The 16,359-nt window shown below is 39.4% G+C and overlaps 1 protein-coding gene across 1 annotated transcript; it reads left to right on the forward strand.

Annotated features, from left to right (window-relative positions):
• The first annotated feature begins 2,893 nt into the window (after positions 1–2,893).
• On the forward strand, positions 2,894–9,608 carry LOC123029459 (apovitellenin-1-like). The gene is made up of 4 exons (XM_044442491.1): positions 2,894–2,959; positions 4,714–4,826; positions 7,933–8,095; positions 9,159–9,608. Exons 2-4 carry the CDS (start codon positions 4,766–4,768, stop codon positions 9,265–9,267), a joined length of 333 nt encoding a protein of 110 aa, XP_044298426.1. The 5' UTR covers positions 2,894–2,959; positions 4,714–4,765; the 3' UTR covers positions 9,268–9,608.
• The last annotated feature ends 6,751 nt before the right edge of the window (positions 9,609–16,359 follow it).

Raw genomic sequence — 16,359 nt, forward strand, 5'->3', positions numbered from 1 at the left:
CATTCATACATGCTTGTTCATCATGATACCTTATTAGATTGCTCACTTTTTAATGACACTCAGATTAATGCACAGACTGGTGCCATGGAAAATCTACACATGCAGATTATAACGTGTGGTTAAGAGTCAGCATGCATGGGTGAACAGAGGGCCCTAAATAAAGGTAATGTGGGTAATACTGAGATCCACTGTTGGGGAATGATTTCTGCAACAAACACTTGCTAGTCTTTCACTAGTCTTTCACTTTCCATTTTTGCAAGGCAGCCACAGAATTGCTAGTTCTATTTTTAAGAAAATACTTCTCTCTATATCAAATAATTGAGCTACAGAGATATGGGTTGAGTTTGGCTGGTTCAAATGGCTCAAAATCTGATAAAAGTTGTCATGGATTAAGTGATGTTACTTGAATGGATTGCATAAAATAACCTAGTTAGAATGTGAACAGACATGTTGAATTTGGTGTGAGGAAGCTGGGAAGTTATGTTGAAGAACCAGAATGTTAAACATAAGAATAGCCATGCTGCCTTGGCCCAAGATCCATCTAATTCAACATGAGGTTCCCACAGTGGCCAGCCAATTGCCCACCACAGTTCATAAGAAGGATATGGGTGCAGCAGCTGTTCCCCAGGGACTGGTGTACCTAAGCAACACTGCTGCTGATACTGGAGGTGTACCAGACATTCATCTTGACTAGTAGCCATTGAGAGTGTTGTTCTTGACAAATTTGTTCCATCTTTTAAAGTCATCCATATTGGAGGCCATCACTACATCTTGTGGAAGTAGATTCTGCAGTGTAACTATGTACTGACCCAGAAGAAGACCTTGCCTTTTATTGCATGACTGCTGTAAGTGAGCGCCTTTGCTTACATGGACTTTAGAAAGACCTTTCCAATGTTTCCCTGTCCACATGTTGATGGACGTTCTCAAAGAACTGCAGTGACTGTAGTGTTAAACTTAGACTGTGGAGACCCAGGTTCAAACCCCAGCTCAGTCACAAAGCCTACTGTGTAACCTTGGACTAGCCACTATGTCTAAGCATAACCCACAGCCCAAGACTGTCAGTCTAATGGAGATTATCATGTATAAACTACTTTGAGGAATGGTGGAATAATAAAACATAGGTGGTGTTATTCACACATGAAGTCATCAGTTTATGTTGTAGCCAGCAGAAGATGAGCATTCTTTCCAGTTCTGTAATTCTTGTATGAATTAGTCTCAAGATGAACAAAAAGGAGAAAGTTTGAAAACGGAAGGTTTAAAAAAATTCTAGGAAAAGACCTTGTTTCATGTCTTACATAAAAGATGTCTCTGTACAGATGATATGCCAGAATGAAATATGTTTATTTCAGGTATATGTTAAATAAATATTGCAGTCATATGGAGACTGATGGGTTCTTTTGCATCATTTAATATTTTTGTCACATGCAATAGAAAGGCACTTCTCAGATAACTAGTGTGCCAGGCAGAGTAAAAAATAACTTAATCTGAAATGTTATTTTCTGCTTATGGATTTGACTTTTGCAATGTATATGTACATCTTCTGCACACCTATGAGCTATGTTTCTGGAAATTCTCAAAATTATGCAAATAAAAGTCAGGTATGTGCAAAATAGTCTTTGAATACAGAGACCAAGCTGAGTTCATCTGGGATGCTAAAGGACAAGGAATAAGGATGGCTTCCAGGCTCAGTGTCCGTATGTGACACCCTATGTAGCTGCTGGGTCCCAGTGCCTGGCTAGGTCCAATGACCCCTACCCTGCTCCCTCTGTCCACCAATTGGATCATTATTTAATTTTTCCATAATTTCCTAGAGTGATACAACATCAAGCACCAGTCGACTTAGATGGTAACTCATGATAATGGCAGTTTAGCTGCCATGAGGCAAAGTTAAGTGGGCCCACCTAGATAGCAGGACACTTTGTTGAAGGGCCCTCAGAACTGGAGCAAATCCCAATGGTTACAGTTCTCATGTTATATTTTTGATCCTCTGGTTCAGGGAAGCAGTTCTTCCACAATGCTGGTTCTGGAGCCTACTCTTTGAACCCATGATGAATTCTAAATGTATCAATTTTTGTTTCCTCTCTCATTGTACACTTTTAACTCGCCTATCTCAGGTGGTCATATGTCCTCTTTACAGAGCACAGCCCTCTATTTGAAGGGCTAAAAGAAGACTGGCCTCTGTTTTGATGGAATCCTTTATTTGAGAGACTATGCAAGTCTAGTTTAACCAATAGAAGGAATCAATGGGGCCTTGAAGTTGCCCATCAACAGCATGGAGACAGCAGATTGAGCAAGGGACACAGGCCACCTGGTCACAGCCTTCCCTGCTGTAGTGAGATGAGGAATATTTCTATTGAAATTATAATACTAATTTCTGAATTTGCATCTATACATATAAATTAGCATATGGGAGTTTTATGGAAATTTGTGCTCCTCTTTTAGTAATGCATTTCCTCTTCTTTGGCCACCTTCCCCTTCAGTGAAAACAGAGATATTAATGGAAATACTCAGGAAAGCCCTTTTGCACACAAAGAAGAACCATTCTGCTTCCTCCAGTTTTCAGCAGAAACTACTAGTTTCTTAGTCTTTGTATTAATGAAAGCATGGCTTGCAAATCCACATTTGCTGCTCTGAAATAGTGAGCCTTCAGAGTCCATTTACTCAACCGCTAATGATGTTTAAAATCCCCATAAGCAAGCATGAAAAACAGTATGGGAAATCCATTTTGCAATCATATTTGACTGTCAAGACAAAAAGGTGCTTAAAAAGTGAGTAAAGAGACAAATTTGTGTCATTTGATTGTTGTTTTATATCCGATGGGACTTTAAACTTCTAGAAGTATCTCAGTCTCTGTAGTGAAAAAGCTGGCTTGGAACAAACAGACCTATGACCCTTTGAATATATTTCTGTTGTATTGACTGCTGGTGTTTTCAGAATCTAAAGCGACTAACGGAGAGAGGTAAGTGGGGAAAAATATTGTTCACTGTCCTGATATCTCAGGATGATGATATTAATAAGTATTTAAATAATAAATACCTTAAAATATTTTTATGGTATGTTGGTTACAGACTAATAATTATGATCAGTGAATTCTTTTGTTTCTCTAGTGATGTTGATTTATTACATATGTTCCACTTTTGCTGTATTTATTTTGTTAAATTCATTTAAAAATGTAATTTAAATGTCATTTTAAAATGTCATGATAAAAGGCATATTTATAGGGTTGGCTTGGGGGACTTTTTAAACTGATTTCTGCCCTGCCAGCTACTCCTTTAACTGTATAGTCCCAGAAGTGAATTTTACAGTGAACATGCAAGGATGAAAGCTGTTGAAAACATTCTGCTTTATTAAGCTATCCAAGAGTCTGTGTGGTGTGGTAGTTAGACTAAGACAGAGAAGACCCAGGTTCATAACACAAGGAGTGCCATGCTGGACAAAGCAAAGATCCAATACGTTCAGCATTCTCTTCACACAGCAGCCACACAAAGAGGACATGGGTGCCACATCTCCCCCCACCCCGAAACATGGCACACTTAGCAAATGCCTTCGAACTGAAGGTAGCATACAGCTATCGGAACTAGTAGCCATTGACTGCCTTCTCCATGAATTTGTTCAGTACCCTTTTAAAGCTATCCAGATTGGTTTCTATCACTGCCTCTTGTACAAATCCTCATTCCTTGGAGAACAGGTGGTGTGTAAAATAAATCAGTGACTCCCAGATGACAACACAATGTAAATAGGATTTCAATGCTAGCCTGAACAGTTTTTCCTAGTGAATACTTTAAGAAAGCCTATTTTGGGAGAATAGAAAATGTGTGCTTAATTGTCACAATATGTAGTTTTTGCATTCTTTTCAGCTCACCATTTACACTTGCCCCGGAACACAGTGTGTGTGCACACATGCATACACTTGCACCCACACATGCCCACAAACCTGGAATCCTCCATGTGTGTTTGGATTTCACCTTCTGTTAGCTCCAGTCAGTATAACCAAAGGTTTAGGAATACTGGGAACTGCAGTCAAGAACACCTGGAGGGCCCTAGACTGGGGAAGGCTGCAGAACAAATACAGTCCCAAGACCAGAGTAGCTGTTTAAAATCATGGCACATCATCACTGAGAATCTGAGAAATTTGCATTTATATGGTGAAGATGTTAGATTTGCCTTTGTCAGTACTGTGGTGATCAAGTATTATGATGGAATATATACCTTTAAAATTATTGTAGTAGTTGGGAAGCTGCTACAGGATTTCAGAAATAACATAAAAATATACCATTTTGAATTTTGCCTCCTAAATGCAATAGATTTTCATAGTGTTAAGATTTGGTATGCTCTAGTAGCATTGTGATATAGAAGATAAAATAATAAATACGTCATTGTTAGATATAAGATACAGTTGTATTCCCCTACAGTAAGCACCATTGAACAAAATTAGATTTATTTCTAAATGTAAAATGCAGGTAAAACAAAACTAGTATTATCTGAGCCCTAAATTCTGCAGCATTTGGTACCAGTTTGGTACATTCCAGCAACTAATATAGAAATATAGTAGGGAAACAAATTCTATAAACTACTGCATTTAGAAAGTTGAAAAGACTAGTACAAAATGTAAGTTGAGTTCAGCAATAGACGTGTGTGTATTTGCTAACTGATCTATGCAAGTATGAGACCAACATTATACTCAGCTTACAAAAAACATTTTCTTTTCTACAGAACTCTTTTAAAACTTGAATTATCAGGTTCTACTGACACTGTGACCTAAATCATGCTTCAGTCCAAAGTGTCAGCTGTTGTTTTCATCTTTCTCCTTGGGAGTATGCTGACTGGTAAGATCCAAGGGCCTCCAGTCTAGTTTCAGATAAGTTTGTTTAATTTAGTCAACATAATGTAATTTAAAGGATTCATACCTCACTTTTCAGTAGAAAAGACACTCAAAGCTGCTTACAGAGCTATAAAAATTGTACAATTTCAGTCTTAGCATTTGAAAAGACATGACATATAAGAGTTGGGTAGATGAAACAAAAACAAGCAAATTAAAGTACCTTTGTTTATGCCATAATAGCCCCACTCAGGCACTAAAAATCAGAGCATAGTAAACATGGAGGCACCCTAGGCCCACCCTCATGTATAGGGTTTTCATCACTCTACACATGTGGAAGTTGACTTTCTGAACTGGAGAGTCTTCTCTAAATAGGAGGCTCTCCATGGTACTTATAGCCCTAGAAAATCAGGGTAGAAAATCACATGGAAAGCATCCAAAGATGTGTGCTTCAGATACTCAGCAACTGCCTACCTTTTTTTTTTTTTTTTTTTTGGTGTCTTGGCCTTGAGATTTGAGCTGTGGATTCTGGCCACTCATCATCCTCATCTGCAAGGATGAGGATGATTCAACATTCATATTCTGTAGTTCCACAGCAAATGTGCAACATCAAATATTCTCCTGAGATCTCCTCTCTGCTCCTGCCAAGCTGCATTTTCACTGGACAGGTGTTTTCAATCATCTAGTGGCAGCATATAAGAGAGCAAGAGAAGAGGCTGGAGCAGTTTTAGGGTATGTCAAATCCTGACTCCCCACACTCATCCCCACCACCACCACTACTCACTACTCTCCTTGGGGAGTAGCTGGCATGGTTCTTTCTACAACAGTGCAAGGGTGTGTGAGTTGTAAATGGGGGTTTAAATTCTCAGCTCAAAGATTGGAATGCATCTCCAACCTCAAAGCTGGGAGTCCAGCTATCCTGTGCCTTAACTCAGCAATGTCTAGGGGCCATAAGATTGTTCCCTCCACAGATTAAATGTACATTCTAAACCCCAACCTGCTATTCATTGAGTAGCTTGGAGAATTGGTTTATTTCTTTATATGCAGTAACCTAGGATTTCAGTAGACCCTATCTAGTATTCATTGTTAGACTGTCTTTAATATCTTTCATCAAAAATAAGAATAAGTAATATCCCTATAGCTGTGGTGCAGATACCATGATCAAGGCCCACTGACACTGTAGAGTAGCCTTCCCCAACCTGACTCCCTCCAGATCTACAAATCCAGGCTGGCTGGGGATGAATTTAATACCAGCATGGATTGCATTGGAATTTTACCATCTTCTGTTTCTTTTTAGAAGGAAAGCCATCATCCTGAAAGATGAATTAACTACCCACCATACTTTAAATACACATAGGAAGCAAAACGTTGCACTTTAAAACTACTGTTTTTATATTTGAATTGTTTTAAGCTTTCTTGGGAGGTTTTCTTGCACTGAAATGCGGGGCATCTTTTCATTATTAAATTACTTAACATGCCTTTTAGCTATATTTTTCCCATCAAATTTTGTCCATGGAGAAGAAAGCCAGTGTGTCATGGCAACCTGCAGAGGATCAAGCATGCCATGAGTGTTCAGTCACAGAGTTTTTGTTGCTCTGGTTGAGCTGCTGGTGGTGGCGGTGACAGCGACTTCCTTCTTACTGGATTGGGTTAATATGAGGAAGTGGTTGGAGCACAATTTTTAGTTTTCAAGTAAAGCTTTAGGTAATTTTGCAAATCAATCAGTTAAAGCTTGCAGCCCTGTCTCATTTTTAAATAATTTAAATGTAACTGTAAAGTATGCAAAGTTGTCATCTCACACACACAAGAACCTTGCGAAGTAAGTCTTTTCTAATTACTAAAATATAGGGGCTGTTCATATATAACATGGTTTTTGGCAGCAGCTGATGGATCAATTGCAGAAATGCATGGAAATCATTTCTTGTGTCCAGTAACAATCTCTGAATACTACATTTAAGAATGGTTTCTGCAGTATTGGAACCTGTGAACTTGGGATTGTTTGTGAATAAACAACCCCAATTTAACAAGTCACATGGCATTCAAGGGTTGTTACCTCAAACAGGAATTGGCTCATGCATGGCTTGTGTGCCTAATTAACCTCAAACTGCTCGTAAAAGTTGCTGTTATGTTCAAACATGGTTTTTAGGAAGAACTGTCTGGTCCAACTGCAAACTCAAGGCATATAACCAGGATGGGCTATGAAACCAGATATATACCCTAGCATACACCTTAGCAACCTTTTTTCTATTGTAAGTGGGATTCCTATATGGGTGGATGAACCTTTTTCTCCTTCTTCCTCATTTATCTCTCTCTGCTACTTTCTTTTCTTTCTCTCCCTCTTCCTTTCTTTTAATAGACTGCCAGGGTTGGGACAGATTGGTCTTGCCAATGGTCCGAACTGATTTCATATAGAGGGCATTTGAAATTAAGCTGAAGGCCATAGGTTGCCCACCTCTGCATGTTGATTTGTGTTTTTTAAATATTTCTAAGCTGCCTTTCAGGGCAGGAGTACTCTCAAGGTAGCTTGTGGCAATAAAATCCTGTATACTAAAAACCAATACAGTAATAAAAGAGCAGAGATGCATAAAACAAGAAACATCAGCAATAACACATCTGGCCTAAACAATACTCAGAATTTACAACACAGTTGAAACTACAAACTGGAACAGTCCACTGGAAACATATTCAGGGAAAGGCCAGGGTAAAAAAAATATGTATTCAGGGTCTCCTTAAATTCCTGCAGTGATGGGGCCTGACAGCAAACCATGCTAAAAGTGTGGAACCACTGTAGAAATGCCCTACCCCTCTTGTGTATTTGCCTACCTTACAAATGTGAAGAGCCTCTGCTGTTGATATGAAACTGCAGATAAGCTCATGTGGGTGAAGACTGTTCTTCAAATTATTTGCCTCAAAGCACGTAAAGCCAAAAACAGCCCTTTCAGTTGGGCTTGGAAAACCCTAAATGCTTCCCTGCTGTAGCAGCGCATTACTGTAGGTAAGGATGTATCATTTTCTTAGCTGATACTGTGCATGGATCATGACAGGACTGTGTGAACATGTATGTGTGCACCATAATTTTGATTTCCCACCCCACCCACTTTTCTCTTTTCCAGAAGCTGATGCTAAGCCCATCTCAAAGAGGCATGTCCGCCGTGATTGGTTGATCATACCTGACACAATTGCACTGCATTTATATAATTCATTGAACAAAGTGAGCCCTAAAGCTGCTGAGTTTGTGGTTGAGGTTGCCAAGGCTCTGCCCATTCTTGAGATAAGGTATGGGTGGTGATAATGATGGCCGTGCATGTTTCTTTGGTCATTTCTGGAGCTGGCTGGAATAGGGAAGTGTGAAATGCAGGAATGAGAGGGTAGAAAGGAACTAGCTACAGGGCCAGTCATACCATTAGGCTTCCCCTGTGGGCAGCATAGATGCTGGCAAAGATGGAGAGAGAAAAATGATTGGTTTGCATTTTAATATGAAGCAGCCTAATGAACATTTCTTCGACAACTGTATAAACTGAAATGCAGAAGTCCTATTTTTGCACTTTGTCCAAAGTTTGTGATGTAATTCTCCAAGTAAAAATGCAAAGAAAAATGTGTGCATTGGAACAATGTCCAACTTGATAGCAACCAAGACTGATTATTGTAATAGCTTCTTCCTTTCGGTGTTACACATTCTTGGTTCAAGAATAGTGACAATACCAGATGGGAAGCATTTTGGCATAAATTGTTTGAAACTGCTGGCTATCATTACCTGCTATCAGGACAGTTATCTTCCTAGCACAAACACTGAGAAAATGCTATCTACTCTATGTTTGTTGGTTAGCAATGGTGAATTACTATCTTATTCTTGTTGTTCTGGAAACATAACCACTATATTACTGTACTGAATCTTGAATACCACAACAAATGGGTCACAAGTATCCTTCAGCAATATCAGTTCATCTGGTAGTGGTAATGGGGAGAAACTAAAGGTGTACGTGTGTAACAAGTTATGGAACCCCTTCAACACAAGACATTGGCTTAGATATCTTTTTTGATTTACAGTGAGTTTTCCCATTCAACCTGAGGGAAGACCTAGCCTTTAGTGGCTGACTGAACTTTTTCCCAGATGTATTGGGCTACAAATCCCATCACATCCAGAATGCTGGCTAGTCGTGATGGGAAGTTTAGTGAAACTCATCTAGAAGGCAACAGGTTGATAAGGTTGATGCAGGGTAGTTCCAGAACGGATTGTTAATGGCCAGTTTTGCAAACAATATGACAGTTACTTTTCTGACGATGCCAAATATGTAATGTTTTCCTCCACCTATCTAACATAGGAGTTTATTTCTGACAGGAACTTCTTAATTAAAGAAACAGCTCGTATCAGTGTGCTGGCTGAACAGCTGGCAGAAAAAGCACGTGGCCTACGGAAACAGGAAGTAAATGAACCAACACTGCAGTAGAACCAAATGTGTGCTGCATCCTCTCTGTTTTACATACTCACAGTAAGATATCAACAGTGTGCAATTTTTGACAATGTCACTAGAGGGGGTGAGTAGCCCAGCTTCAGTGTGGCGAGCTAACATATGGCTCTCTTCCCAGAAGAATCACTTCAGCTGTGAACTCTACTGATTTATCAGTCAATTATTTTTATTCTGCAATCAGCCATAAGGGCTCACAGTTAACTAAATTGTAGCAGTTTGTATCCTTGGCATTTCATTAACTTTTAACTTCACTGTTTATCCTTCCCTCCCTGTCATCTAACCTTGTGTATAGCTGCCCACCAACTAAATAAATGTGTCAGCTTTAAGGTGTTGTGAGATCCTTTGCTGGTTTTGCTGCAATAGGCTCTGGAAGATGTTCCAACAACAATGCAATGGTCCAAGGGTCAGATGCTGGTGATGTAAGCACTGCCAGGAACAGGGCAAGGTCAAGAAGGATAGGCTGCTGGTACCTAGCAGCACAGGGTCAGGATGGAGTCTGGCAAGGGTGAATAGGAACAGGCTGGAGCTAGGCAGAGTCAAGTAGGCAGGCAGGGTCAGTCACGAAGGCAGACTGGTGGGAAGGTGGGCACTTGCAAGGATTTAGTCCAAGGTGAGGCTAGACAAGTGGAGAGTAGCTATTTCAAAGGCTCATGTCACTGTGGCAAAAAGGAGCAGTGCAGGGAAGCCTTTTTTGCAAGCTTTCCAGAGCTTCCAGTTGCTCCTGTTCCCTGGAAGTACCTACAGGTGTGCTCCTAGTTCTGCAGGTACATGCAGGATTAATCAGGCTCTGATCCTGACACTCACAAATATATGTGCACTTGAACTTTTCACCTGTCTTTACCCTTCCTTGACCATAGACCAGAAACTTTCTCACTTATCTTCATCAAAGATATGAATATTTCTCTGAGCCCACAGGGATCAGGATGCTGTTTGAAAGGTAACCACAACCCTGAGAGTAATGTGTAAGGGGATTTCCACAGATATTTGTTTGAAATATTTGGTTATGGTTTTTATTGTGTATTAGAAAATAAAACCTAAGTGGCACAGTGAGAAGAAAGTTAAAAATGAGATAAGAAAATGTTAAATGTTACAGTTTCTTACAGAAGATGTAAGGAAATTCATACTACTAGCTACCCTTCTGGAAATCACAGATAACCTCCACAGATAATGGTCAACATGCCTTTTCCTACAGATCTAGGGATACCTAGCATTAGGAGAAGACAGTGCCAACAAGGGAGGCCCAGATCCAAATAAACCCCCTTCTTTAGCTCAAAGCTTAGTGGAGGTAGGGTGATGGAGTTCATTCCCTCATTATGGCAAAGCCTAATCAGGGAGCACTCTCTGCCATTCTTGATTTGGCCATTCAAAAGATCAAGGGACAAAGCCGAATATTCAGAACCTGAATTATTGTTGTCTGTTTTAAATTAATACATAAGAACAATATTTAACATAATGTTGTCATGTGCTGCCAAGTTACTCACAACTTATGGCAACCCTATGAATGACCTTTGGAATATCTTACTACTGATGACCCTGTTCAGTTCTTGTAAGCTCAAGGCTGTAGCTTCCTTCATGGAATTGATCCATCTTCCTCTTCTTCCTTCAACTTTCCTTGGCATTATTAATGTAGTATTATATAATGCACATGTGTGTGCGAACACACACAGAAACCTGAACTTTTCACTTGCCTTCCCCTATGCCTTTGTCTACTGACCTTTATCACTTACTGTCATCACAGTTTCAAAATGTCTCCTGAAACCACAGAAATCTATTTGAGAGGCAGCAAGAATCCTTAAAGTAATGTGTGGGCTGCTTCTCATAGACAATTGTTAGAAATGTTTGGGGATTTTTTATTATGTATAGAAGGAAGAGAAACCTGAACAGCAGAGTAAGTAGAAAAGGGGAAATAAGTAAGAAAATAGGACATTGTACAGTGTTCTTACATGGGATTTAATAACTAGGTGTATGCATAGGGAGTGGGGTATCACTCAGTGAAGGCTGTACTGATAGATACATCCATTTCTGAGGAGGCAGCAGAGGAACAAGTGGCAGGGACTGACTAGTAAAGTTTCTCAGGCAGAGCATGAGAATCTGCCTGTCTTGGAAAGGGAGGAAGGTTGTTCGAGGTGGGAAGCAGGTACAACAATAACTTCCTGACCTAGTCAGACAGCAGTGGGAGAAAAGCGTTGCCCAATTTCACAGTCTCAGGAATTCCCACCATCTAGCTCTGAAGAAGTAAGAGCCACCAGAAACTTTACTGAAAGTATAAGACACAGAGGAAGGTTTTTTCCCCATTTAAATTCAACTTTTTACATGGGAGATACTTCTAGCTCAACTTTTGTACAAGGCTATTTAGAGTTCATACTGATCTGTGACCAGTTAAGTTTCATTAAAAGAATTGCACTTGACAGGTATTGTTTTGACTTTGATAAAAAGAAGAATAGAGAGAAGGAACCCACTCACGACAATGGTTAACATTTCCCTATGTATTTTCTTTATTGAAAAAATAAACTTCAATGAAGGTAATATGGAAGGAAGGTATCCATATATCCATCCATCTGTAAAGACCACTCATCCAAAAAGCAAGAGTTTCATGAAGTGCTCCAACCTCTGTGTTACTGCAGATGGCTGTTTATCCTTTCAGTGTTATATTATTGGTATTCTAGCTGTCAAAGGGTGTGTAAAATCCATTTGCATTAACTTTATGTTAAATTCTAAGAGAGGTAGGAATTAAAAAGGATATATGTATCTCTGAATATAAAGAGTTTTCCCTCACAAAGCATCTGAGTCACTACCTCTTTCCAAAAGGAAGTTTCTGGAAATACTGAGTATAAATAAAAGTGCATGATGTAAAACATAAATAATTTGAGGTACTGCATTCATATTCCATATATTACTCTACCCCACAGCTTTAGCTTTAAGGATGCCCATTCATCAATGTCCCATCAGATCTCATTAATCAAGTGTAATGTCTTTTTGTAATATATCTCTCTAAGGATTGGTAATGCCATATAGGTAATGAACTAGAACAAAATCTACAATGCCAGTTCACACTCCATGGCATATATTATCTCCAGTCAACATCAATTCAGACTATGACCAGTAAATAGAATAGTAAAACAACTATCCAAAATTATTAATCATCAATATCAAAGCTACACCAGAATAAAAATAACTTTCTGCACAAATTGTGCACAAATCCATGGATATGAAGTTATTGTCAAATAGCACTTGCCATGGGTTCCAAACATAGGTTGAATATTAATGGAGAAAGAGGACGTCCCTGTCTAGCACTTGTCCCAAGGTAAGAAAAGCAGACCGAAAAATTGGTGTGAACTCTAGTTGTTGGGATTTCTTATAAAATTTTAACCCATTTCTGAAATTCTGGAGGAAAACCAAAGTTTCCCAATGTGACAAAAAATTATGTCCTATAAATTTTGTCAAAGGCCTTCTTTGCACCCAAAGAGATATTAGTGGTTCCATCTGTTCTGCCTTTATTTAATGCAATCAAATCCACAGTGGATTCTTCTTATATTTCATGCAGACTAGTCAGAGCATAACCCTTTGGAAAGGAAAGAAGGGGATGATTTTGGCAATCTGATTCAAGTGTATCATCATCAATCCTGCCACTGAACAAGTAAATTTTACATTCACCAGGAAAAGCTGGCTTGTCATAGGAAGGTTTTAATATATTCTCCTGTGTAAATAAAAAAATACAAGCATTTTGTTAGATCTAGCTGTCCTTGCATGAGGAGCTGCAAATAGAAAGTTGGAAGTTCAATATTTATTGACCTATTTACACTATTTATATTCCATTCCACATCTATTCCACAATGGTAAATAAATAAAAGGAAACACCTGTATAAGAACCTGTATATTGAATATCAATAAAAACCTATGGCTGATCAAACAAGGAATTATGATGTTTTCATACTGGAATAAATTGTGTTTTGAATCTCTTCAGGATACTGTTATTGTCTTATCATTATAAATACAAGTCAAATCCTTGGCACTATGGCTTGATTAGGAATGCCTGAGGCTTTTGTTCAGTCCTTTTTTCAAAGCCAACTGACCCTGAACCATGAGTCCTAAACTAATGCACAGACCAAAACACAGCTATCCTTTGGGTTCCATACGTCTCCGCATTTTGTGATCCATTCTCAGCTCAAAAAAGTATTAAGATGCATTAAAATATCTATTTTGCATTTAGAGATGCACACTTTTTGAGAAAATATATTTAGATATGCTCAGGATACATAACTAAAATATTCTAATACTAACCAGAAACAGTTCTTGTAACACAGGTGGTGTTCACTGGTGGCGGCGGCGGTGGTTTCACTGACAGGTGAATCCAGACTAGCAAATGCATTGACAATGTGATCAGTGTTTTTAACAACCAGACTCCATGTGCATCTGTGTATGTGTGTGTGAAAGCCTTGAAATCGTTTAATGTATTGAATTCATCTTCATCTTTTAAATATTGATAACAAGGTTTAATTATTCAGGAGCACTAACACTGCTTGCTTTGAATGTTTGATATATCATTTATGTATTTATGTATTTATTTAATATATTTTCCCAATAGCCCAAAGGTTCTCTGATGTAGAAGGCTGTCTGATGCAGAACTTTTGCAGTAGTGTAATGGCTTTAATGATATTGGGTAGTATCCAATATTAGTTCTACATAGTGTTGCTATCATTCATTTCAATGGATCTACTCCAAGTAAGACTATCATTAAATAAAACCCATTATTTTAAAGAACTGTTAATAAAAACATTTCATTTATTCTTAAAAAAAGGAATGCTGCACAAGAGCTTTTGCAATTCCCCAGCACACAACCCTTCCAAAAAATGTGCGGAAAGTCCCAAGAATTTTTTGTGTGTTGTTGTTGTTGTTTTCCTAAGAACTGATGATATTACTGTGCCCCACCTTGTGAATCTCAGGGATTAAGATGCTGCCAACTATGGAAGCCTATCCAGAAAAAATACTTCTCTAGTTCTCTTGGTGGCATGGCAGTCAAATAAGCCACAAACGGGAGTTTTGGATACTTTTACACTAGCACAGTTATATTCCCCTGTATTGCATGCAAGTAAGTATCATTTCATTTTGATACATGGGAAAGGAGCATAAAGTGATAGATTTTGCAAACAGAACAATATGGTGAAACTTTATGCAGTATATATTTTCAGTGCTTTAAAACCTTGTTTATAAATCACAATTTGAGCCTTCCACTTATTTTACTTTGGAGACATACCAAAATATAACTGTGTATGTAACCACTATCTGAGAGGAAAAAGAACATTTACATGTAAGCAAATATGCCATAAAAAGAACCTTATTGAAAAGGCTTCAGTTTGTGGTGGTAGCAAAAGTTTCACCACAGTCAAAAGAAAAAAACATCACTCACTTCCTCTTTGGCAAAATCAAGCTATTTGTTTTACCTTTTTGTTTGTTCAAGTAACAAATGTGACTAAAAATATTTGTAGTAGTCAAATTGGTTATCAAAATTAACTTCAGTTATTTTTGATAAACAATATGCCTTTCCATCTATTTAGGGTCATAATATAAGATGATCTCTGTATGCATGTCTCTTTGTGTGTTTACAGTAGTAAATATTAATATCTGTTTCTCACAGTCACCCCACTGGTGACTGTTATTTTGTTTTTCTTCATTGCAAGTTTTTGCAAGTGACACACTCACAATGGTCACACATAATGCTAAGCAATGCCCACACTAACCATACGGCATGGTAATTCACTTTCTGTCCTGAGTTCAGGCAGGTGCATGGCTGCCAGGTCTCTCCATCTTCCCTAGAACGAGCAGCCGGTATCCCATCAGCCCCCACAACACAGGAGTAATGCCACTGTGCCCTGCTCCTGCCCACGGAGCCTGCTCTCCCTCACTGGCCCACCCTTTCCCCTCAGCCAGCTGCCTCTTTTGCTTTTTTCCTGCTGCTCAGCGAAGGAACTTCCTACTCTCTAGAGTTGCACTGTTGCTGTAGACACAGAGCACCTCTGTAGGAGCACCCCCTTGGCCTGTCTGGCTCTGTGCTAACATGCGAAACTGCTCATCCACATGCCTCTCCCCCTTCTGATACTCTTCTGAGTGTCGTGGCCATGAGGAAGAGGGTAATTTTTTGCTCCATGCGTTTTCTGGCTCCTTAGAAGATCTGCACGAAGTGTCTTCTCTGTGGTGGCACCCTAGCTGTGGAACATGCTTCCTAGAGAGGTGTGCCTGATGTCGACATTTTATTCTTTTCAGTGTCAGGTCCAACCCCTTTTATTTTCCCATTATTTTAACACCTAATTCTTATTTCAGTCGGGTTTTTATGATAGATATGATGCTGTGCATTTGTTGTTGGACCACCCTGAGACTTTTATGTATAGGATGGCATACAAAAGTTTTAAATAAATAAACAATAGAGGTGATTGCTTGGCTAGCTGAAGTAGGTACCCGGTTATGAGGCTGCTTCTGTATCCCTGAAGAAGTTTTATATATATTTGTGGGGACTGTGTGTATATATTTGTTCCTTCTCTTGTCATGAACTCATCATATGCTAAATAAATCCCCCTTCTTCACTGCTCATGTTTCCATGTCTGCCCCTATGCTCAGGACTCACCCATGCTGCCAGGGGACTGCCTCCCACTGTAGCCACATACACAGGGGGCATTATGGCAGTTACCCATCCCAGGGATGGAGGGTGCACATTTCTGAGGGTATCTCTGGGCTTCCACCCAGGAAAGTTAGCAGGTTTTTAGGACAGTGTTTGTCCTACAGCTGTGGAAGCTGGTAGGAAACAGCAGGGGCTGTTGAAAGTCTTTGGGAATGTCATGGAGTGGATGGAGGGTGGGAGACATGAGCTTTTTAGGGTGAGCACCCTGATGGCAGTGCCTGTGTATGAGCAAGGTAGCCTTCACATGCGGAGACCACTGGCTCCCACAGTAGTGCAAACACAGAGACATTTCAAAGAGCCACTCCAGTAGAGTTCAGTGCCCAGACCAGAATGCCAAGCATGTCGCTGCTGCTGGAGGCCGTGCAGCATGATGCCCTACTGGTGTATGGTGTGGAGAG

The sequence above is a fragment of the Varanus komodoensis genome, unplaced genomic scaffold (genome assembly GCF_004798865.1).
Source record: "Varanus komodoensis strain SLA01 unplaced genomic scaffold, ASM479886v1 scaffold4, whole genome shotgun sequence".
Classification (NCBI taxonomy): Eukaryota; Metazoa; Chordata; class Lepidosauria; order Squamata; family Varanidae; genus Varanus; species Varanus komodoensis.